This window comes from Biomphalaria glabrata, chromosome 15 (assembly GCF_947242115.1).
Source record: "Biomphalaria glabrata chromosome 15, xgBioGlab47.1, whole genome shotgun sequence".
NCBI lineage: Eukaryota > Metazoa > Mollusca > Gastropoda > Planorbidae > Biomphalaria > Biomphalaria glabrata.
Window position 1 is genome coordinate 23252162 of NC_074725.1, and position 26490 is coordinate 23278651.

Sequence of the window (26490 nt, forward strand, 5' to 3'; positions counted from 1 at the left end):
ACAGATACAATGTACACAGAGAGAGAGAGATAGAGAGTCCATTGAGTTACTCTGACCCTTAACAAGTCAACATTGTGAGTGAGTTGAAATGTATAAAGTGAGCAATATTAGGGTCAGACTTTCATTTACTATGCGTTAGGTAATTGGTGAAACGCCCCTGAGAGTAACGCTTCATTCACTAGCTGAAACACTTACGGGAGATTTCATCAAAAGTTGACCTCACATTAAAGAATGTAAAGAGTGATTGGTAAGCACACAATGCTTTAGAAAAACAACCAAAAAAAAAAACAAAACAAAAAGACAAATCCACCTCGAACAATAAGAAAGCTAAATCTGTATGTATGCTTGTTACAAAATGAGGACATTCAAAAACCATTGTAAACAGTAAGGCAAATGTAAAAACTAAAGGAGTCTCAGACAGAAATCTCAAAGATTGAATATGACACTAACAGCAAAAAAAAACAACAACATAAATATTGATCAAAATCAAGTAGTGTCCCTCAATATTGTATTTTGTATAATCCAACATTGTTAACAAAATAAATATATTTTTTAATAAACATAAATCATTCAAATAAACCAGACTCTACATTCCAGTGATGGCATATGAAATGATACTAATGAAGTGAACATGCAGAACTCAAGCATTTCATTTTTTTTACACTTACACAGAAACACTCACACAACTAGGAATAGAAACATTTTAAATACCCATCATAAATTGACAAAGTAAAAAAGCTTTAAGAAGTTAAGGATAAATCAAGCGTAAACAAGAATTTTAGAGGAAAAGTAAGTCCTACAAATGGTAAACACTAAACAGTGCTTAAAAGAAGAGAGGAAGATGACATCAAGAGGTGGCATAGAGACTCATTGAATAGAGCTATGGACAGAGACAGATGGTGTTAAGTTGTAGAAGAGTAAACAGTGATGTCCCATCAAGCCTTCCAGGGGGATATGGGAGGAAAAGCAGCAGTAGGAGAGCTTGAGAAATGATGAAATAATCATTTTTAAAATCCCTGGTTAGAGTTAATTATCATATTACAAAGATAGGAGAAATGTTTCTACCTTATATTTTATAATTTTTTTATTTATATTTTCTGTTTGGCATTGTAGAAAAGAAAGTCTCTATTACATAAAAAACAACAACACAGCATCACACTCTCTATCTTCTTGTAACACTTTGTGGGTGACATTCACACAAACATTATTATTATTATTCTTAATCAACATACAAACCTCATGCTTTAATTTGATATAATTTACAATAGTATTACATAGGTGTCTGAAGTTCGAAAAAGCTGAAGAAGAAAAAAATAAAGGCCAGCATGTTGTTTGTTCATTTCCCCTTGAATGCGAAGGAACAAGAGCCACATAAAAAAAAAACTTATTTGTCACTGTTGTGATCTGCTTACAAACAAAGGGTAACATTAAGAAATTAAAATTAAAACCTAGCCCAGCATCCTCATTTGAAAGGTTGGATAAATTTGTCATTACTAAGAACAAAAGTTTACTCAAAAGAAAACAAGTTGCTATGATCTAGCTGAACTCAGAATGGGCTAGTATAAGTCACACAGAGATATGCATTTAACACTGCTGTTTGATGACCTCCTCGCCACAAAATGTTGTACAGTATCATCACAAGGTCATTGATGGTCAGCCAAATGTCCCATCCTAAGCCTACAGACAGATGATTATCAGTTTTATACAAAATTTGACATAACCTTTCATTTCAAATACAAAAAAAAAAATAAAAAAAAATTGTCTTTGCTTCAACAAACTATTCACTGAATACTTTGGTCAAAAAATCATTTGCTCCACTGAATATATTTAAAACCTAACATAAACAAATACAAAAAAAAAAACATTATTAAAGGCAGGTAACCCTATAGAGTTGTTTTTTTTATTACAAATTATTTTGTGTTAGGTTTTAATCTTACAAACAATAATTATAAAATCTGGGCAAATATGGAAATAATAAATTGCACACCAGTTTAAACACCTTCAATACACCTTATTCATATTACTGTTTGTCTGGTTGCTTACAAAGGACATTTTTGTAACAACAAGAATAATAATAATTATAAAACAATTTTAAAAATTAAAAATAAAGCTTATAACAATTAATTTAGGCCCATTTATCAAAATATAAGAAACATTCAAAATACAAACACACTAAGAAATATTCAGATATTTAATAATTCAGCTTATAAGATAAAAAAAAATAATTCTTAAAAGACTGTACATACAACTTTAAGCATAGTATTTACTAAAAGACCTATATTTATCAGCCAATTACTAGAAAGTATTATCTGGTGTGAACTAGGCAAGGGATATACAGTTTGTGAAGTGTCAACTGCTCTAATGCTATAACTACACTGGCATTGGGGGTGCAGCCACCTACACAATAAGGTCTTTAAAAATACTGGTTATTTTTTTATAAAGTATCAGCTAATATTAAAGTAATGGCTGCCTGGTTGTGTGGTATGTGCTCAGGACTGTCATTCAGTGACCTTGATGGTCACAGGTTTTGGACGCTAGCCACTGCCCTCCCAGTCATCTTGCAGAAGGTTTGGGCTAGGATGTAATTATCTTCAAAATCTGAAGGAACATCCCAAACATGTAAAACAAAAAGAAATGATAAAAGAATTAACCAGGTTGTGCCACAGCAACAATAGCGAAATAGAAACCTGTTCATGTGACACATCAGGGGAGATTATGTTTATTTTCATGAAATGCACATGAAATACTGCACCCTTCTTTAATCATCCCAATCAAAGACAATATCTTATTAGAGACTTAGATGTATTTTATTTGTTATTTTACATTAATATTTGATTTGGTTGAAGAATAAGACCCAAATTAAAGTGATTTGAAGTATAATTTATAAATTTTGAGAATAAAATAGCAAATTATTATTTCCCCTGGTAATGCAAATATATGATATATACAAACATTAGTATCACATATTTTATCACAATTTAAATGTATCATCTGACAAAACTATACTGTCTATGTCTAAGAAGACAATTTCATTCTTTTCAGCAACCTAGAGCAACCAATGGCAAATAGTGAATATATGCAAGGCAGTAATAGCAGTAGTGTATCAGAATATAGGACATTGTGGCATACATATGTTGCCTCAAGTGATGACTTCAGATGCATTGCCATGTGTTAGCTAATACCTTGTGCTTCTTGATGACCTTAACCAGGCCCTTCATTCAGTATGGACATCAGAATATGTCATCATGACAAATGCCACACTTCTCTAGGTGAATTATTTCTTTGGTGTAGATGACATCCTTGTTGATACTAGAAGATTCACCTAGGATGGTAAAGGAATACAAGAACAAGGTAATGATTATTGGATGAAGAAATTTAATATTTTAACTCCTTCATGTAATTATTGCTACCCTATGGTTAACTAATGTACAGCATTTGACTTCAGAATCAATGGATCATGTTTTTTTAACTTTGGAAGAATATTTGGGCAACAATGTTTAATATTGGAGAATTTCACAAGAAACTAATCAAGGTCAAGGATGCTAAATTGAATTTCAAAATTGCCAACTAAATAAAAGTCACAAAGAGAAAAGCTTCAAACATTTGATTCTGCAGTGCTCAAATGTGCACCATAATGAACATTTAATTTTTTAAAAACATAGTTTATCAACACTCCCTTTATATTGTACACCAGATACATAAACATGCTGGCTATTTATAGGTTTTTCACAATGTATCTCTCTTTATACAATATTTCTATTTTCAAAAATTGATAATGATTATGTCACTACCAATAAAGCACACTAAAGCTGCACATTCCCCATCTTACCTGCTCTGTGCTAGGACAAGCAATGATAAGTATATCTTCCTCTGAGTACTCCTGAGTAATAAGGTCATGGAACTTCTGGAAAGTCTGCTGGACATTCACCTGGTTCAATACATTGGGGACACAAATAAATTGAATAGTTCTAATCAGGGAAAATACTGAATATAATTACAGACTCACCAATTTTAAGTGTATATAGATATATAACTTGATAAAACAAATGATTGCTGCTTACTTTGATAGGTCTAAACAAAATGGCTTCTGTATCCTTATTGGCCAGGTACAGGGACATGCTCCGCTGGACAATTGGGAGTTTGGTCTTAATGTTCTTGTATGTCTCTGTGACCACATCATGTACCTTTTCAGGTAAGGCAAAAGGCTGCTGTCTGAGGGTGATTTTGGTCCCAGCATCCTCCTTTTTCATACTTGTAATAACAGAAGCCTAAAGAAGACATTGTATCACAGGAGACTACACAAACACAAAATAGTCTTGGTACAAAGAAAGGAACAATGTCATCAATAAAGTCTTATAAAAACCTGTTGCCTTGCTTGACAACTTACCCGAGACATGAAAGACTGGAGTGGGGCAACAAAGAGTTCAGTCACATGGTGTATGAAGTCCTCACAGCTGGTCTTTAACTGCTGGTCCACATCACGCTTAGAGTCAACAAACAGCTCAGTGACTTGGGGTGTTCCCTGGTGGACAGTATTATTACATAATTCAGTCATATGAAAAGTTTGGAATATGTACAGATAGCAGGTATTGACATGAATGAGCTCTGAAAAAAATTTCTAAAATTTTGGCAAAACAAGTGAAAATATATAGAGACCTGGATTTTTTTTATTCTTAATTTTGAAAAGTTCTTAAGGGCAACAAAAGTAAATTCTCAAAATTTTAATGGCGTCTGCATAATGACCAGCCTCTAAACCACAAATGTCAGCTACATCTCAACTGTTCATCAGTTAAGCAACTGGTCAGACACTAACTTTAAATATTACTGACAAAGAGCATTGAGAATAGTAATGTTATGGTGATTTTTAATATCAAATTAAAGAATGAGATTCCATCAAATTGTTGCACACCTCTGGTGTAAATTACATACGTTCATATGTAGATGTACAAGATCATATTAAACTAATAGCAAACTGTTTAAAAACATGCTTTGTTTTAAAAGTCTAGTCATTTAATACATAGATTCAAATGAAATGCTTAAAATTAATTTCTTTAAAAATATAAATTAGAATGATGACAGTAATGAATTCTTCCATAGAGTTTCAGATTAAGAAAAAACACTTTTCAGAGTGTATCTTCTTACCTCTAGTATAAACTGGAGCAGGGCATTATTACTGCTTAGAGAGAACAGCTGAGATTTCTTATTAAACAGAGAGTAGGCAGCATCTAAAAGATGAGACAAACAATATAAGTTTACAATACATGCATAATGTGATTAATTAGTTTCTAATTAGAACTTTTCAATGATCTTACCATATATAAGTGGGAAAACAAAAGAGAGAGAGAGAGAGAAATGATTGATTTTAAAAACATGTATGACTCAAACATTAAAAAAAAAAAAGAAAAACTAGACTATCAAATAATCCTTTCTTTCTTCAAACACCCACAACAGAATGTATGGTCCACAACAGAATGTATGGTTGCTAAGTTGGTAAACATTTAAGGCAAAGTAAAAACAATGCAATCAATTGATTCACTTAATGGTTGATGTTAAAAATTTCATTTTGTTGATGCAAAAAAGGGGATTTTTACATTACTTAAAATTAGAAACAATGAAAGAAAATAATAATGTTATAAGTAAAGCGAATGCATGAATAAAAAAATATTATGAATGGTGCTAAAAATAGCTAATTGACCTGAATTCAATTTTTTATGAAAACATTGGAGAAGGAATGTAGATCTATGTAAAAATGCCTTAGAAAAACAAATTTGAATGTTAATTTGATTAAAATATGAAATGAATGGACTATAATTAATATGTTTATGTGTTTAATTATAAAACTATCTTTGCGAAGAAAAGTTGCATCATCTTAGAGTGGAATTAGAGTTTTAGACCTAGGAATAGAGAGATGTGTAACATTTCGTGTAATGTCTAATGAAAGAACGTTCGTCAGGAATTCTAAATTCGCAGATATAAGGAACGAATTTATGTAAAAATGCATTTGAAACACACATTTGAAGCTTAATTTTATTAAATAATGAAATTAATAGAATATATTTTGTATTTTCTTGTGTCAAAGTAAAAAACTGTCTGTGCAAAGCGTAGTTTCTAAAATTAGATCTAGATCTAGATCCTTTCAATCTTTTCATGTAAATATGGTAAACATAGCCTAGATCGATGAAGTTATAATGCTTTCATACAGTTGAACAACTTTTTTTTTTTTTGGGTCTTAAGTTTGTTTTAGGGCTACAATACATACACTATGGTCTAAGTTAGTACCCAAGGAACATTTCTGCCAAGTTTTATCAAGTTTGGTCAAACGGTTTTGATTTCTATTCGTAACATACATACATACATTCGCCTTACTTTTTACTTTATAGTATATATATGACTCAACACTGAAGGAAGCCAATGAATATATATATATAGATAGATAAATAGATATATGTCAAGCTGTAAAAAAAAATGTAAAAAAAGGAGGAAAAGGTAAATTAAAGTTTTGACATGTAAAATGTAAAATTAAGGTTTTTAATTCTCTGCTGTGATCACTTTCAAATAAATGAAAAATATAATTTATAATTAAAGCAGAAGATAAAAAAAAATTAAGCGAATATGAAAAACTAAAAGATTATTTTAAAAAGTATTCAATTGAAATTACAAAAACCTTTAACAAATCAGATTGTTCTGTGGTAGACTGTTAAAGTGAACGTTTTATATTTTTTTGTGGTGTATTGTTCGTAATTTTTTTTTTCATTTTTTTTTTAAACAATTTTTTTTTCTACAGATAATGGTTATACTCTCCAAAATAATTCTTAAAAAGTGGAAAAATCTTTTTAAATGCAAGTAACTCCAAGCACTTATGGCTTCAACATGCACCCTGGTGAAAACAGGAGAAATGGAGCAAAGTTTAAATTGTTTTAGGTACCGAGAAGGGAGACTTCACTTTTATTATTAATCTTTTGTCCTATAAAATCAGTCCAGAAAATTGCCTAAATTGCTGCTTCACAGAGAGATGTTTTTGTCCTATTAGTTCAGAATGGCAGTCACAGAATGTGGTGCTCACACAATAACTAAATGAATGAATTCCCAAAGTGTGTGGCCTTGGGATGCTTAGACAAGGAACTAAAGCATGTCTGGTTTGACCCAAATTAAGAATGGTCTCATTCATAGCAGTACCTTCAGAGAGAAATGGGAATGAAGAGCTTCACTCCTAACCATAGTGAAATACTTTTCAATGCCCCCGGGTTTCACAGGTTCTGGTCATTGCTCCTACCCTACTAGACCTCATCTAAGGTCTCTAAGTGTATCAGCCAAATAATTATAAATGAAGGAAGTCATATAAATATTTGGCTTTGTTTTTTTTTAAACTTTGTATTCCATTTACACTTAATATAGTAGACAAATTAGTTATTGTGTTAATTTTAAGAAATCTGATACAAATAGTGAAATTGGATTTTCTATAGTACTTAACAGTTTTTAAATTCTAAATGTGACAGACAGATGAATATATAGAAAGACATCACAGACACAATGTCACTACCAAATGGGGCTGCTTAAAATTCATAGTATCAATAGTATTTAAATTACACATTGACTCTTATCTCTTTTTTTACCTTAGAATCCATAAAATGAATTACCAAGTAAATAAAAATAAATGAATTTTGAATAAAATACTATTTTACAAAGTGCTTAAGTGCTTACAAGGTTATAAAAAAAATGGTTTTTAGTCATCCAATACATAAAAAAAAGAAAGTTTTGACCATACCTACAAGCGTATGTAAGCCAAGGCTCCCATCTTTTAACCCTGTCATGTCTGTTGTGGTTAACAAAAACAAAACAGGTTTTTTCGTTGTGATCTCGGGATTAAGCAAAAGAATTGAGAACCTGTGGTTATGTCCTTAATGCAATTTTCAGACAACATAATGTACAGAATTTCACTAACCATAAATGTGAGTTGGAAGGATAACTACAGGTTCTCAAAACTTTGTAAGAAAGTGAAGAAAATATCACTATAAATCAATAACAAGCACTTTTGGGTGTTCTACAACCAAATAGTAATACATAGTGTACAACTCAGGGCCTTGAACTGTAGTTGATACAAATATTTTGTCTTTATAAATGCTACTATTACAAATGAAAAATGTATTACTATTTTTTGATATTCTTTATTTCTTTTTTTTTTTTTGACACATACTTTAGAAGACTATATCTTTAATAAACAAATAAAATGGCATTTTTAATTAAAACAGAATTCTATATAGAATACTGTATTCTATATAATATAAGTCATGCCTGAATCTAAGCTACATCCTATATTGAAAATCTTAAAAAAAACAACTGTAAAGACAGTGATGCAAAATGATGGCTGAAGATGCAATTCAAAAGGGCAAGGGAGCAGAATGGACATGTTTGCACAAGTCAATTCTTTTGTCTTTCCATGCGGTAGCCTACCCTCACATGTAAATATGTATACCAAAACCAACAGCCACAAGATGCTATCTACATTCTTAACTAGGGAGAGGAAGTGAAAAGTGTCCTATACCTCACAATTCTAGAGGCTTGGGATGTTTCTGTCCAAAAGGGAACACAATAGTCCTCACTAAAATACACTGTCCCTTTAGTTTCTTTTCTATTTAAGATTGTGTAAACATTATTGGTAAACATGTTCATTTTTTTTTTTAATTTTGGCACACCTGATCTGTGGTTTTTAAACTTCAACAAAAGATGTACAAAAAAATGTTGCATTAAAGTTGGCAGATGTGTTGCATCAATGAATTTAGCCTTTTTAAAATTTCAGGCTGTGTATGTAAGCCTTGTTCAAATTTTGGGCCATTCAAAAACACAAAAGGGTGTAGCTTAGATTTATGTGGCTTAGAATATGGAATGTGATCTACATATATTTAGCTTACTACAGTTCAAATGCCTGAGTAAAGCATAACTGGTAGGGAAGAATGCACCCATATTATCTTAAACTCTTGTTACACCAGCAATGGTTTATAGGCTTTGTTGTTAACTACCACAAGACAATTACCTAAACATTTTGTGCTCATTATAAGTACAGCTATTCAAAGTCAGAAAAATTCTACAATGATTGAGAACTTGATGTACAAAGACAGCAGATTAGAGAACAAAATAAAGGAACAATTGTACAAGTAGTATATGTACCAAACTGATTTCTTTAAAAGTTCAGAAAAATTAAATCAACAGTAAGAAATGCTAAAGAAAATAAAAGGTAGCAACGAGTAATCCAAATATCTTTATTGGATTGATTAATCAAAGATATCATTACAGAAATATGTTTTAGCAAATTTATTTATATATTTAGGGGAAAAAATCTAATTTAGTTAAAAAGTAATATTATTAAATGTTTCTTTAATTAGGATCAAGTCAATAGGGGAGATTAGCAACTGTTAATACCAAAACAAGAAGGGAGGCAAGCAACTGTTAAATTCATAATGACAGGCAAAGAATGAACTAGAATGTTGTAGTTGATAACATTTGGCACGATGTAAAATATTTTTTAAAAAAAATAATAAAATCCAGCAAGGTTAAAACAATGTAAATAATAAATATTAGTGGAATACTTATTTAAAAAGAAAACCATGTATAGAGATATACAAGTTAAATAGGTATATAAGCAAAGTACCACTTTCCTACCATTTAATTACATAATAGCATACAGCCATAGCTATATAAACTTATTGTTTCATACAAGATTGAGAAGCCATGCCAACTACCTAGTGACAGAATGTGTAAAATTGTAACAATAATATCAAGAATGATGGAAAAAAAATAAAAAAAACAAAACAAGTCAAACGTGGATAGTTTACTAAGATTACCTTTAAATTTGCTGAAGTCTAGATGAGTCTCTCGGATAGAGAAATCAGCTTGGAATGGTGCTATTTGTTCTCGAAGAATCAGGAGATGTTTGATAAGAAACAGTTCTCCATCAAGTGTACTTTGCTGGGTTACAGGAGAAATAAAACTTGATTTTTTTGTGTGCTTCAGTTATGTACAAAGAAACAAAACTCAAAGCTTCTACAATTACAAGTCAAAGTCAAACTATTTAACAAAATTCTTTCAGACAAATGTTTACATTAATGGTGTAATGTAAAAGATAATAAAAATTAGATGTAAATCCAAATTTGGTTAAATAAATAAATAATATGCATCAAATCAGACTAATAATAATATTAAGGATTGTAATACTAGTGATAAATTTGAATCATTATAATTGGCTATAATATAAACTAGAAAATAAGTATAAATTACATGTTCATTTCAACTAATGAAAGTAGTTCATTGAACATATTTTTTTCTGTTTCCAAACTAAAAAAGTTTTAATCAATTTGAAAATAAGAACACTTTTCAGACAACACACATATTAGTTTTAGCTTGATAATACTGAGATACAAACTTTTCTTTTGACAATCCCATCTTTAGCATTTCTTAGAGAAGTGATACAAGCTTGCAGAGCTTCCTGGGATAAGCCTTGGAAAGTTGTTTTCTGAAATATCAACAAAAAAGTAGAATGTAGGTGCAACAAGTGATAGCATATTAAAAAAAGTATTTCTCATTGCCTTGCGGCTATGATGATTCTTTACTCAGATTACAAGCTCATTAGCAAGCAACTTATAGTACAAACAGAACCACACATAAAATGCTCACATCAATACATCTGTACAGCTTGGACAAAGTCACAAGTGCTCTGCGAACTGTAGGGTACCACATCCCATGAAAGTCAGCTGGAGACATTGGCATATTACTACTAGTATCATCCAAACCTGCAACAATACATAGCAAAAAATTAATGAGATTAGTCACATCTTATTGAAAAACAAAATTTTAATAAGAAGTTTTCACTGTGTAAACATATGATAATACTTACGCAAAGATTTTGTTTTTAAACTAAGAGAAGTGTTACTTATTATTCTAAGTTTAGAAATATTTGAAGAAATGATGCAGCAATGAGGTTCTCAACAAAATATCCTGACATTCAGAGATCAGAAAATAGGAAACTAGCAAAACATAAAAGAAACTTAAAAAAAAAAAGAAAAAGCTTAGCTAAGGGGAAGAACTCTGGACTTACAACTGTATCACTCAAGAATGTAGATGTTTCCCTTTTTCAATATCAAACAAAAAAATAACCACCAATAATTAATTGACTAATTGGTTAATTTTTAAAATTAATTCATGTATAAAAAATGGCTCAACTTGATGCGAGAATGGATGTGTCAGAAATAAAGTGCCACAGTTATTAAAGGGGACAAAACCCAACATATTAAACCATAACTGTGATAACTGATGGATTAGTTTCCCTTGTTGGTTTCAAGTATAATAAATAACCAGTAATTAATTGACTAATTGTTTAATTTTTTTAATTGATTCATGTATTGTCTATGTCAACGAATAATTGTGCAAAGTTTCAACTTGACCCGAGAATGGGTGTGGACACAAAAGAGTGTATCTGAAGAAAATTACTTACTTCTGTCCAAGGGTACTTCCTGAAGTTCATTCTCATCCTCACCATCAACAGTCTTTCCTGAACCATTGGAAGCAAAGGAAGAATCTATACTATTGTCTGCAGCACCAGTCAGCATAGCCACTTCCTGAGAAGTGCTAGAAGCGTTTGATGGAGTGCGCGAATGTATTTTCTTGGGTGGTTTCCCTTTCTTAATACTTTCGGCAATACTCTGAGGCAAAGAATATTTTCATATTCTAGAATGTTTTACTTTCTCTAAATTATGGTAATAAATAAAAACTATAATGTCCTAATGAAAGTTGATTAACTAAATACTCCAAAAGAGAGTTCTACTGTAGTTGACTTTATTATACATTTCTATTAATTCATAATTATTGCTGAGAATAGATGGAGCCAGTCTATAACGAAAAAAAGCTTTATTCATTTTTTTTTTCAATAAATTTGCAGTTAAAGGATAAATGTCAAGAAGTAAGGAATACAACTTTTATAATATAACTACCCCCACCCCCCCACCTCATTGTACTCACTTCCATCATCTCCAACTTCTCAGGATAAGCCAGATCTCCAGGGGCTGCATTGTACTGCAGGATATCAGACTTGATGTAGATGTAGGTCCTATACACCAACCTCTCCTGGATGTCCATTAGAAGCTGCTGACATATACTTTCAAAGGCTGCTAGTTCTTGGGCTGATAAACAAATATATGTTAAAAAATGTGACATATTTATTATTATTTTGTTTGTAAAGTGAATCTCCATTGAGCTGTTGCATGATCATGGTATTCTAATCCAATCTCTTTGGTGATCATATAAGGAATGGCATATGGGATAACTTAAATTGCTGAGCAAACACATATAGCTTGAAATTTAATCTTAAACAAAAAATTCCCGCTCTGCATCTAGAATACAACTAAAGATCCTTAGAGTGGTACACTGCAAAATGGAAGATAATATTTACCTCAATACCAAAAAAAACAAAAAAAACCCCGCTGGAGTCTTTGCTACCATCTTAAATTTAAGAGCATTTATTTCATTAACATCTAAGAACCATTTCTAGCTTAAGTGTGGTTTTTGAAACTTCCAGTGGCCCACTTAATTTAAATGTGTACAGCACATTTTACTTAAGGATTAAATATAGACATATAAATTTTATGATTTACTAAAAAAACCTAAGCCTGACTTTATGCTGTGTGATATAGTACTAATCAGCAAGTCAAAAAAAACAGATCCTTTACAAGTGACTTACAGATGCTATATTAACTTAGTCCACTTATGGATTACACAGCTTGTGGTAGACTTTTGGTCTATTCAATGGCAGATATAAGTGATAAAAAAACAAAAGTAAAAAATGATATCTATTTGAAATGAGGTGCTTTACAAACAAGCTAGTTGTCCTCTTTTCTGTAGCCCAGGCATGTCAAACACAGCGTTCAGGGGCCCCATGCAATGACCACTTTGCATGCAGCCCACTTGGCCACCTTATAAATTACCAAAATAATTTATAACTATTACGCTGGAAAATAAGAGATGACAAACTACTTGAACTTCAAAATAGTATTTGTTAAACTGAACGAGAGTGAGTCTGCAGTGAAAGCAAGCGACATTTTGTCAAACTTAATTTCAAGCCATTTAGTGAATGTTATTTTATGAAGGAGTGTGTCATTAATGCCGAAGTAATCTGTCTAGAAAAGGTGACAGCATTCAAAGAAATAGTGTTAACTAGGAACACTGGCAGATAGAATAAATGACATGTTAGTCAACAAAATAGTTGATTATGAATTATTTTCATTGGCCATCGATGAGTGAACTGATGTTACAGGTGTAACACAGTTTGCTATTTTCATAAGGCCCTGTGACAGAAACTTTGAGACACATGAGGAACTACTAGAGCTCTGTTCTATGCATAACACCACAACAAGTGAGGATTTTTTTGAGAAATTACAGGAAGTGATATTGCAGTACAATTTACCTTTGGTAAAGCTAGATAGTCTAACATCGGATGGCGCACCAACCATGAAATGAAATGGTTTTAATGCAAAGCTACTTGCAGAAATAAGAAAGACTGATGCTAAATTTTAAATTTGCTCATTTTGAGTGCATCATTCACCAAGAAGCATTCATTTACAGTTCCAACATGTGCTAAGACCAATTTCAGTTGCTACAAATTTTATTCGTGCCCATGTCTTAAATCATTGCCAATTTTCAATGTTTCCGGATGACATTGGACATCAATTAAATTGCGTTCCATACTACACAGAAGTCCGCTGGCTCTCATGTCATAAAGTATTCATGATATTTTTTGCACTGTGCGAGGAAATTGTATTGTTTCTGAACATGAAAGGTGAACCTGTTGAACATTTCCAAACTGACGAATGGGTTCGGGATTAGGCATTTGCAGTTGATCGCACTGGTCACCTGCAAGACTTAAATTTGAAATTTCACAGCAAAGACAAAATTGTCACAACTGTGTGTGATAATGTGAAGTGCTTTCAAGCAAAATTACACATGTGGATAAACCAAATATGAAGAGAAAATCTTGTTCACTTCTCAATGTGTCAGGAACTAAAAAGATTAAATATGGCTACAACATTTGGTAAATATGTCCTACACCTAGAATCGTTAGTAGATGCATTCAATGACCATTTTCATGATTTTGTTTCATACGAGCAAGAAGTTTCGTTGTTTGTATTTCCAATCTCATTTGCTTCTGAAAGTGCTGCTGTTAATGTGCAACTAGAGCTGATAGAATAGCAGTCAGATACTTTGTTGAAATCAAAGTATATAGAAGTGGCTGTTCTAAAATTTAAGTTATTACCTGAACGGTACGTTGAATTGTGGAAATTTGCGGCTAGAATTCTTGCTTTGTTTGCAAGCACTCATCTCTGTGAGCATTTCTTTTCCATAACGAAAGCTAGAAAAACACCTCACAGTTCGAGATTATCTGTCATCAGTGATGAAAGTGTCAGTGGCAAACAAATTTCAACATGACATTAATATACTTGTACCCCAGAAAAGATGTCAAGCATCAGGACAAAGAAAATAATGTGGAATCATAGTAATTTGTAATCACCATATAGTACTACAAATTTAGCTAAGGGACAGGTATGCCATTAATTATTGTATTCTATTGTAGTTTCTAATTTACATAAAACTATTAGGCTGTTTTATGCAACTGATTTTTGCTGCGGCCCCTTAGGACATAGAAAGGTTTTATGTGGCTTATACACCTTAATGAGTTTGACATGCCTGCTGTAGCCTTTAGTGAACAGAGAGGTACCTATATGTGATAGTAGATAAACAGGATTGAACTAGAGACAGTCAAATGCCTTAGTCCGATACCATCACAACACTTCATTGCTAAATTTATACCTTTAACTCCTTCAGTGCAGGTTTACTCTCAAGGAGTAACTTCACTAGTGGTGGTGAGTACAGCGTTACTCTCAGCAAGTAACTTGATATATGCTATTTATTTCACAATCTTTTTAATGTTAAACTTTTTATTTCTCTCTTTTTTTTTATTTTCCGGATGTGCGAAATAAAAAAGACAAAATTGTATTAATTAGAAAAGACAACATTGTGTTAATGGTTTCTCTTTTTTAGTTTATTTCATGGGACCAGAAATTTTGTAAATAATACAATTTCTTAGTGCATTTGTGCATCTTTTATGAAATTAGAAATGACAAAATATGTTGAGGTTTATGATTTATCAATATTTATGCGTTTAATGTATAACTAAAAGGAAACAAGGATAAATCTTTCAGTATATCGATTTTTAATGAATTTTTCAAATATATTTTGTTTTTCTTTAATCAGTTTAAACTTAAAAACAAAAATATTTTCTTGAATAGTTTATTTTATTTATATAATTTTGTAGCCAATTCATTTTCCTTTGAAATAAAATCAAATATGATGAAATAAAAAAGTTATGCTAGTTTTAGTAGCTCTACCTCGAAACACATTTTTGTTTGTCACTGAAAACTCCATTTTTTTCTATCAAAACAATATGCACCAAAAGAGTTAAAATTTCTCCAATGAGATTTGTTTTTATATAGCTGTTATTTCAACATTTTAGAAAGCGTAAAAAGACCGCCAGTGGACAACTGATTTGTCTGTACCCGAAGAAAAAAAAATATGCAGCTCGCAACTTGGTTAGAATAGTCTCATTACTAAAAGTTAATCTTCGGAACTAAAGACATTGCCATTATTATTATTTCAACTTTTTGAAATGCTGATTAAAAAAAACACTCACGGTTCTGCTTGACATGCTCCTCCATCATCTCAATTTTGATGATGCTACAGAGTTCTGACAGAGTCTCTAAATGATTAATGTGAATGAGAAGAGGCCTAAATACATCATACAGGTTGTTACATATCCTCTCCAACATGGCACTGTCAATATAGAAACACAGGTTAAACAGTCTGTATTAACAATAATCATACAAATATGTTCTGCTGCATGTTATGCTAGTTGAACTAAAGAAAGAAGAAAGATATCTCAGTAATTTAGATTGTCTCCAACCATTCTCTAAAAAATGAAGGCATTATATTGTGAGTTTTTCCTCAGCAGATGGTTTCCAAACTGAGGATCACGATTTCAAAAGCCAGAGATTGGGATTTTAAACTTCAGGATTTTAAGGAGGTCCTTGGGTACAACAGGTTCTAGTAAGCACCTGATATGGATAGTAAAACAATTGTTATGTTTACCACACGATTCCCTCTTTAACTATCATGCACTTGATATTGATTGAGGATAGTAAAACAATTGTTATGTTTACCACACGATACCCTCATTAACTATCAGCAAAGAAAAACATGAAGTTTACATCATCTCTCTTATGGTCAGCAAGGTATGAAAAGGGAACTCTATAATATGAATATATTAACTCCACTATAAATTTTCTTCATCAATTTGCTTTTAGCAACAAATAGTTGATCTACTCACTCTAAAAGGGGGGTTGCCTTTGAGAAGAAATTGAAATACAGCTGGTACTCATCTTCACACACATGCACCATAAAGGCACAGCCACTTCTCATCTGTCAATTAGAACAGAAAATATGGAGATTATGATAAGTTCATTTAAAATAGAAACTACTTTAAAACAAGATGTTTAATTTAATACAAAAATGTTGATCATCTTATATTTGAGTTTTAATTCAGGCAAGTCTGTTATTGGTATAATTATTCTACCATCTTAGAAAATATTAAGACTAATAATTTAATGTGATGTCTTTGTTTACATTGTAATTCTAAGGATTGAGTCTAAAACAAACTAAAATAAATAAATACTGTTAAATTAAAAAATTTCTTTCCAGACATAACAAAGAAGCCTATCCCTAGATAAGTGATTGAATGACTAGCACAATCCATCATAGTTTTTTTTTCTTTAAAAACAGATAATAGGTAGTTTAAATTAATATTAAAAAACAACAACTCCAGCATTCAAATGCAGAATCCAATCTTATAGATGCTATTTATATTTATGAAGAATAAACAGATCTATGTTGAGTGGAAAGTCTTAACACAGAAGAGAATATCCCTGACTTACTAGAGCACAGTGGTCCCTGACATGTTTCGATGCTAAGTCACTCATAGTGGTAGAGATGCTGGGACCCAGTAAAGTCTCCCTCTGAGTAAAATAAAATGTCTGACAATCTACTAGAGCACTGGCGTATCTAAAAATACAAGAAATACAAATAATAAACACATTTTTACAATATAGTTCTTCTTCTTTTTCTAGCCAGCTTTTTGCTGCTGAGATGTGAGCTCTTTTGCAGACTGTGCCAAGTAAAAATAGTGGGCTGTTCTTTTCAGTTGTTCAGCATTACTGTACAGAGTGTTGGTTATGTTGGTAGTAGGGTCTGCCTAAAGTGGATTAGAAAGGGGCGTTCAACAAGGATTTGGTTTAGGGTTTCATAAGGGTGAGCGCACTGTCTACCAAAGGGTAGGTGTTACAATATAGTTAAGTGTACAGTCACCAGTCACTAGATACAAATCAGGACTACCTATCAGTTAGCACTACTCATGTAGGAATATAGATCTAAACCTCACTGCACCATTAATGATGATGTATTTATCTCCAATGAGAGTGCATCTTTGCAAGAAATGAAAATTGATTGTGATCTAAATATCAATAAAACTAAAGCTCTTTAACCCATTCACTTACTCAGCACGTTCAAGTTGAATGTTAATTTTTCTATTAGCTATATATGTATCTATGTGTTCACATACAATGAGTTTTATAGCTATTCTGGCTATCCTTAATGATGACGTGATATATAAAATAAAATAAAAACATACTCATTATCTTTCTCTGTTCTCAGCTCCAATTGTTCTGTTAATGTTTTGACTCTTGGGGCATTGGCACGGAATTTCCCATAAAACAAAGTGAATGCATTATCTGCCATATTGGGTGAATCCTAAATTTAAAAAAAATATATTTTAAATCAATAGTGAAAAACATAAGATACTTTTTTTTCCTAAAATAAGTCATGTGTTTTAAACATACAAAAAATTACTATAAAAAAAAAAGAAAAGTAATCTTTCCTTAAAAAACTTATTTATAAATTTAACCTAAAATAAGGAAAGTGTTGCTTATTTACCTTTTTTGGTTGAATCTGTTGTGTAGCTGTCAACAAAATATTAGTGACATGACTTTTTATGAGACTCAAGGCTTTGTTAAGGCACTGGCGGAAACGCGCAAGGTAGACATCACATTCTTTGTATCTTGGCTGCAATGTTTTTATAGTTCAGTTAATTTATTTTGAAACAAAATATATTCATTTCTGTTTTAAATGAATTTTTCTATTATTCTTACTCAAAAATGTAAACACAATGATGCTGAATAAGTTAATTTTTTTTTTAAAAACTAGTCAATAAAAAATATGTGAACATATGTAACAACAAAAGAAAAAAACTGTTTCAAAATTTTAAAAAAGTTTTGTTGAAATTTCATTTAAGTTCAATTAACATCCCTAAACCATTTGGACATTTGTCTGAAAATGATGGGTGCCACTTAATTTATAAGTGTTATGTCACTTCATCCCTAGGTTATTTAATCTCCTGACATCCTGTCAAAAAACGCAAACTAAAATGCTATGGCCATATTACAAGGTCTTCAGGACTTGCAAAGGCTTTCCTTCAGAGAACAGTACCAGGAAAAAGAAGAGGCAAACAGAGAAAGCGATGTGAAAACAACATAAAGGAATGGACGGGCCTGCCATTGAGGGGGATTCTGTTCAAGACGAAAGACAGAGAGGAGTGGAGAAGGACTGTCAACAGATCAAGTGTGGTGCCCCAATGGACCAACAAACTAAGGAATAGGTGAAGGTGCTTAAAAGTCAAAGCCTGAAGTGGTATCATTACACAATGATGTATAAAAAGTTATTTAATTGGGGATTTAACTGGAAATTAAATGGCAGGGTATTAAATGACTAGGTATTAAGTGACTGGGATACAATTAATAGGTTAATTCTGAAACTCTTTGTCCTAATGTTCATCAATCCAGAAACCAAAGTAAACACGCATGACTTGAAGATCAGGTTAATGAGTCTTCATTATTTTTTAGATAATGCATTTAGAGTTTGAATATGTTTTTATATATGGCTCTGAGACATAGACACTATATAAAAAAACAACTAAGACTTCTTGAGTGCTTTCACCAAAGATGCATGCGCTCCATCATGGACATACGGTGGCAGGACCGCACTACAAATAGTGATGTCCTTGCGAACGGTGGTATGGACAGTATATGGTCCGACAACTAACAGAGGCGCCCCACGGAAACGCTTCAAAGACCAGCTTAGGCGTCAACTTTCCTTGGCTAACATAGAAGAGAGCACCTGGCTGCATGCAGCGTTGGAACGAGACAGCTGGAGGTCACTCACGAAGGCCACGGGATACACATTTGAGACCAAAAGAAAATCTGCTGCCAAGGACAAACCCAGATGACGAAAAGAAAATCTAAATCGACCACCTGTGGATAATGGTTATGCTTGCCCTGGATGTGGCAAAATATGCAGTTCATAGCTGGGGCTGCGCAGCCATGGGAAATACTGTATTCCTCATTAATCTTCGGACTCGAAGACAAGCCTTATTATTATTATTATGTTTTTAAAGATATGTTAATCAATAAAGATTTAATTGTTCAAAATTATGCATTCTCATACAATGTTTCCTGGAAATCTCTGTAAAATAAGAGCCACAAAACCTGGTGCACAAATCTTTATACTTAAATACAAAAAAAAATGGTGACAGTATGGATTAGACTCATCAAGCTAGGCTGGACCCAGTAAAATATGGGAGAGAGAAAATGTATACAAATTAACAAACTCATTTTTTTTTCTTTCATTGAATTAGGAAGATCCAGAATAAAAAAGATCTGTTCTTTGAAGAAAAGCATTTCTGCTGGTAATCCTATTCTAACTTGATGATATATTGATCGAGAAGATACATACAATGGAACAAAAAAACAACAACACTCACTTACATTACTCTTTAGATACAGAATACACTCGTCCATGCGTGACAGAAGAGGAATAAATGTTTCACTGCTGACATTTAAATTGGGTCGGCTTAGTTTCTGGAAAATATATATTTAAAATTTATCTTCAAAATCCTTAGGTAATTGGTGTCTTTAAAAACATTTTTTAATGCAGATGATGTGATATTAGTACATTAATTAAATGTCAACATCCATTCAAAAGTAATTTATTCTTTATTTGATTTACTATTAAAGATTAGAAAAAAAACTTTTTATATAAATTATATGAAAGTTGCATTTAAACTATATATAAACTCACAGTTGATATACTATCTAGTTCATTGAAATATGATAACTTGTTACTGATACTTTCAGCCAGATCCATAAGGTGGGTCTGAAAAAAAAATTCACAGATTTATTTAAACACGAACACTTTCATTCTTGTATAACTTTTATGCATATCATCAGCTTACCAACTTTTACCACCACAGAACAAGGGCAGGCAAACTTTTTTTTCTAGGAACCACATTGAAAAGTGTATTTCTATTTTGATGTCAGCTTCTTAATAAATTGCTTGAATTGCTTGGTTTGGTAGTGTATATAAATAAAAGATAAGAAAAGCTAGCGCTATCACCATATATAAAACAATATTTAGCTTTCTATTTAGTATTAAAAAAACAAAACAGACATTAATCCTCAATCTTCTGTTTTTTTTTCACAGCATTGGTCATTAAGTCAAGACCATTTGGTTGAGCAGATTGTAAGTTTTAAACAGTGTTGATTCTGTTTTTTTTTTTCTTTCCACAAAACCCAAAAATACCAAAAAGATAGTGCACAACTTTTAAGACAATAGCCTAAGGCAAACCTGGTTTAGAATCAAGAGCTGGGCTAAAATTTCACTACCATAGAACAAATTCTAATAGAAAAAAAAACTGCTTAAAACTAAGACTAAGACTAAGACTAAGACTAAGACTGCTTTATTGATCCTTATGGAAATTTGTTGTGATTACAAGGACTCGTTTCTCATATAAAGACAACACAACAGAAAAATACACATAAATACAACAGACAACATAAAGAGTTCATTCAGCGACTACACACAGGTATCTTGGTGCATTTCATGTTCCCTGATCAATGAGTGGCGGTGATAGAGTCTGACCGAGTGAGGTACGAACGAGTTTTTGTACCGCTCCGTTCTTGTTTTGATTGACAGCAGTCGCCCACTTCGCGACGACCTGGCGTAGTTCTGATGGAGCGGGTGGCCGTTGTCTTCCAAGATTTTTTCGATTTTTCTGAGGCACGTTTGTTCAAAAAGTTCCTTTAAATGTGGTAATGTTGTGAGTGTAATTTTTGATGCTTTTTTAATGATGTTTTCTAGACGTTGCAACAGTTTAGATGAGGCATTGCCTTGCCAACAACTTATTCCGTATGTTAGCAGATTTTGTACAGTCGCGCCGTAAAATATCTCAAGGATCTTCTTGTTTAATTTAAAACTGTTGAGTTTGTATAGAAAAAAGAGTCGCTGGGCTGTTTTCTTTGTCAGAGTTCCAAGGTGGTCTTCCCATGAAAGCTTGTTGTTGATGATAACGCTTAGATATTTATATGCCTTTACTTGTTCTATAGATGTAGTGTTTATTTGCAGTTCACGTATAGTTTGTTTTTTCTTTCTAAAATCTATTATAAGTTCTTTAGTTTTTGTTACATTCAGTTCTAGAAAGTTGTCGGTGCACCAGTTTGTAAACTCTTCTATCGAGCTTCGATACTGAGTTTCGTCTCCTGAAATAAGACAGACTATGGCAGTATCATCAGCGAATTTAATGAGTTTAACTGAGTCATAGATGCTTCTTATGTCATTAGTGTAAAGAGTGTATAGTACAGGAGAAAGTACACAACCTTGTGGAGCACCCGAACATAGTACTCGAGTTGACGATTTGGTGTTGTTGACTTTAACATACTGGGGCCGTTGGGTTAAAAAGTTTAGAACCCATGCTTGCAAGTAAGGGCTTACATTTAAGTTACTCAGTTTGTTTATCATTAGATGTGGCTGTATGGTATTGAAAGCCTATATATACAAAGCTTATATAAAGCTCTAAAATTCACACCACTGTCAGACATGACCAACGTCTAATTTTTCACCTCAGAACTGGACACAACAACAGAATGAATCAACATATGTTCCAGAAACTAAAAATTGGAACTTGCAAAATAACTAACTATATGGAGAGCTGCCTTTGGAAACCACTGTGCAGTTCATCTCATATAGTTGTCTAGTCATCTGAACGCTTCAACATAACAATAAGAACAAGGATGAAGAAGAACACCACTGTCAGAGATTTTTGAGACAGGAGGATGCTTGTAACTATATTTACATAAAGAAATCATATCAAAATGTTATCAATCTCCAATAAAACTACAGAAACTAAATCTGATTTAACCAGTTACCTGTTCTGCTAGCAGGTGTTCACATTCTTCATGCAAGGCATTAGTTTTGGTGGCCACATGTATGTATTGATTGTTTAACTGTTGCAAGTATTCCAATGCTTTGCTGACCTCTGCAAGAACATTGCTGCACTGGTCTTTATACTGGGTCAATTCATCTGTGTACTGTCTGTAAAGTCAAATCAGAATACAAAAAATAACTAGTCTTCATTATCTGCTATGACACATCAAGATTTAATCAAGGGATTGAAAAAAAAAAGGAGAAACTATCAAGTAGTAAGGGTTTAACAACAATCATAAAAATGCTTAGAGCCATGTCATGATTAAAGTTCTCAATGTTTTCTTCATGCTTCTTTATTATATTTTTTTTCTATATTTATATATAAAATGGTCAAAATAGACAAAGTCATAAGGTACTACATTTCACAACAAATCTTAAAAGGATTGGACTTATGGAATGATGTTTATATCAATAGTTTGAGAAGAGTCATGATTTTGTTATCACACAAGTAAAATTGTAACTGATTTAAACATGTAAACAAGCACAGCTATGCTTGTATAGAAAACCAGGCTAAAATAGCTGCTCAGAAAGTGCTTTGCAGATGATTGAATATTTTTTGGGAAACATAAAAGTAATGATGATCAGTGATCAGAGCAGACTTTAAAAAAATTTTAGGAAATTTTGTACACCCCCGTTTTTTAACTGGCCTGTCACGGCAAATTAAAAAAAGATGTTGAATCATTTAATTTAATATTTTCTTTAAATAATATTGTATTTCATAATAATTACACTGCATAAGCTTTACTGCACACAAAATGCATACAAGACACTATTGTTTTGTACCTATAGATGAGAGGAGAAAGCTTTTTGCAGATGCAAAAGAGAAAGGAGTCCTTATAATCACAACAAATTTCCATAAGGATCAATAAAGCAGTCTTAGTCTTTATATCTGGGTCCAGGCAGTCTAGCAATTTTTTACCAGAGAAACTGTTTATTAAACTTTGTACCTGAAGTCCACCAAAAAATGCTTTGAAAAGCAATTGAGAGAAAACTGCTGAACCTCTGAACTGCATATAATATATACATATATATTGAGGATTCCTTATGTGACTCTTTTTCATGCTGATACAAGTTGTTTACAAGAAGTGGATCTCTACCACAATGGGCTTTTAAAGCATTAGTAATGATTAGTTATTAGTTAGACATAGAAAAAACTATAATATATATTACATTATATTTCTCACTAATGATCTAGACGATAGATCTATCTATAAACTAGATCTACTTAAATCTAATAATTTGTATCTAGATCTACATCTCTAGTGACTCTAGATCCAATATATTATTATTAGATCTATAGACTTATACTATACACTATAGTCATGTAAAGTAGGCATACATCTATATTAGTATATAGATCTATAAAGTTTAGATGGCCGGTAGGTCTACTAGATCTAGACCTTAGAATTCTTATAATAGATCTAGAGGTCTAAATCTAATCCCATTTGAACTCATGGAAGTCAGCAGGCAGGGTTCATATTAGAAAAATCTAGAGGCCATCGTAACGATGAAGTCAAAATTATTAGCACATAGCAGCGGGGCATAATGATACTTTCAACTCTGATACTTTTCTGAACTTTTCAAAAGCTGGCAACCAGCCATTGAAGTCTAGATGCTCTAATAATAATAATCTAGATCAAAAAAATTCAAATTAAAGAAACTAGATATCTTATCTAGAATATATCTATTTAGACTGATATTATACTGATACTAGTCACTCTAGTCTAGTCCTAGATCTATAACACAATACGATAACACAAGATTTTTTAAATAATAAACCTTTAACTGTGTCAAAACAAATCAAATCTTATTTTGCATTCTTCTGTAAATGGAAAAATAATAAAATCTGATTGAACTAAAAAATCAGATTTAAAAAAAAAATGGGAAAAAAATTCGGATTTAAAAAAAAAAAATATCACAGAAAATTTTGATTTTTTTTTTGCTAGAAAATCGTATTAGAAGAAATTTTCGGAAGAAGAAGAAAAAATAGAAACTATCTTCTAGTTATCATTTGATTTTGTATCCAGGGCAAGAAATTTCCAGGATTATTTTGGTTTCAACAAAATTCCATGCATTTTCCATGTTTCCAGGTGATGTGGCAAATGACATTGCCTGCTCAATGTGGCGCTACCTAATGTTAAATTATGTAAATATCTTATAAAATTGTGTCAATATATTTGAAAAAAAAAAAAATTAACCTGTACAGTCCACCATCATCTCTCTCTAGGGATTCTTCTAACTCTGAAAACCAGGAGAAAAACTGAAGAAAAAAATAAATTAAGGTATAACATCATATTAAGAAGATTCTAAACATTTAAAATTACATTTCAATTAATTGAGAAAAGTATTGAAAAAAATATTCTTTGGTCATTTCTATTATAATTACTTTGTATGGAATTTTTTGTTTCAAGTGTTATATATGTGCTCTTTTTTTATTTTAATTACAAAATATTTATCAAAATGAACTTAAAACTACTGAATTATTAAAAGGCATAAAAGCACCTGCTGAGCATTTTCTATCTTGTTGGAGTAAGGCAATTTAGTCTCTTTCATAAAACTAGATAAGCCAGATGTGTCTTCAGTTTTCTCTTTGTCTTGTAAAGTTACTCTAGCTGGAGTTAATGATTGAGCGTCATCTTCAGGCAGCTGTCCCATAGAAAAAAAATGTAAATGTGTAATAGAATATCTCTAAAAAAAAAAAAAAAAAAAAAAAAAAAAAAAAAAAAAAAATGGATGGTACTAACAAAGACAATCCTAAAAGACAACAATTATATGTACTATTAAATAAGCCTATAATCAAGTAACCCTAGCTGTGAAGTATTTTAAATCATCAAAATATTAGGAACAATAAGTTCAGGGCAGACAAATTACCATAAAATAGTAAAACTCATGTTGGGCATAATACATTCACAATTAAATGATCAAAACAAGCTATGGTACACTTAAACTTAAAGAACAGTAAAGAAAAGAAAAACATTTACAAGTCAGTTAATCATAGTTCATATCTAGATCTAAATGAGACTAACTCTATTAAGTCTACTCTTAGAAACTCTAACTTCTAAGTCTCTAAGTCTAAGTGCATAAAGTGACACAATAATTTTAATACTCTCTATCTTAGTATCTATCTAATATAAAACTCTACTTCTCTAGTTCTACTAACTTTACTAACTCTAACTCCGACTCAGTCTGACTGTGAGTCTAAAGTCTAAGACACTCTAAGACGAAGACCTCTAACTACTCTAGTGACACTCTTACTCTAGTCTCTTACTCTCGTCTTTAGTCACTAAGTCAGTCTAGTGAGTAAAATGAGTCTGTGTACTAGTGTAGTCAACTGTAGTCTAAGTGAGTCTAAGTCCTAAGTAGTCTAACCTAGCCTAAAGTCTAACTCACTAAGTAAGTCGTGAGTAACAGTCAGTCAGTCAGAGTTAACAGTAAGTCGTCTATTGAAAAGACAATTATTTACATTCTTTGGTAATGGCCTATGGGTTGCAATGCACCCTAAGTCATGAAGAAGATTTTTTTGTTCTGAAGTAAGTGGAGCTTTGGGGTCAGTTTTAGCTTCCCATAAAGAAACTCTATCGTGAATAACTCGTAAATCTAAAGGCTTATAATTTGGATACGTGTCAGCCATTTTGACACAAATCTGTAGTATCGTTTTTCAATTAAAAAGTTTACCAAAAGTGAAACTACAGTGGGTAAAATAAAAATTACGATCTCGGTATCTGTAATCTAGATTACAGACCAATAAATAGATCTATATAAATATCTAGATCTATAAAGATCTACATAGATCTAGATCGTGTTCTTATTTTTAAATTGATTTTTTTCTATTGGAGGGGAGTTGTTACTGTTAAACTATCCCCAGCGTTGCCAAGGGGAATTTTAGGTTAACACTCCTTCAATAAAAGAAAACGGTAAAGCAAACTAGTCACCAAATCGCATGAGCGAATTCAGAGGGCTGAGAGGGGGAGTTTATTATTTAAAAACCCCTCCAAGTTTTTTTTTTTTTTTTTTAACTCCACCTTTAAT

The 26490-nt window shown here is 31.9% G+C and overlaps 1 protein-coding gene across 2 annotated transcripts; it reads right to left on the reverse strand.

Annotated features, from left to right (window-relative positions):
* Window positions 1-476: 476 nt before the first annotated feature.
* On the reverse strand, window positions 477-26128 carry LOC106070098 (conserved oligomeric Golgi complex subunit 3-like). 2 transcript variants are annotated; one of them, XM_013229928.2, is made up of 22 exons: window positions 25925-26128; window positions 24964-25107; window positions 24660-24721; window positions 22404-22569; window positions 20281-20355; window positions 19968-20060; window positions 18082-18210; window positions 17780-17898; window positions 17028-17154; window positions 16424-16515; window positions 15731-15870; window positions 12010-12170; window positions 11486-11693; window positions 10669-10784; window positions 10418-10507; window positions 9840-9963; window positions 7766-7813; window positions 5143-5225; window positions 4388-4522; window positions 4062-4268; window positions 3830-3928; window positions 477-3322 (listed from the first exon to the last, which is right to left on the reverse strand). In XM_013229928.2, the coding sequence occupies exons 1-22, from the start codon at window positions 26090-26092 to the stop codon at window positions 3275-3277; spliced, it is 2634 nt and encodes an 877-aa protein (XP_013085382.2). In that variant the 5' UTR covers window positions 26093-26128; the 3' UTR covers window positions 477-3274. The 2 variants fall into 2 exon arrangements, with proteins under 2 accessions (XP_013085382.2, XP_013085383.2); XM_013229929.2 differs by lacking the exon at window positions 7766-7813.
* Window positions 26129-26490: the final 362 nt, after the last annotated feature.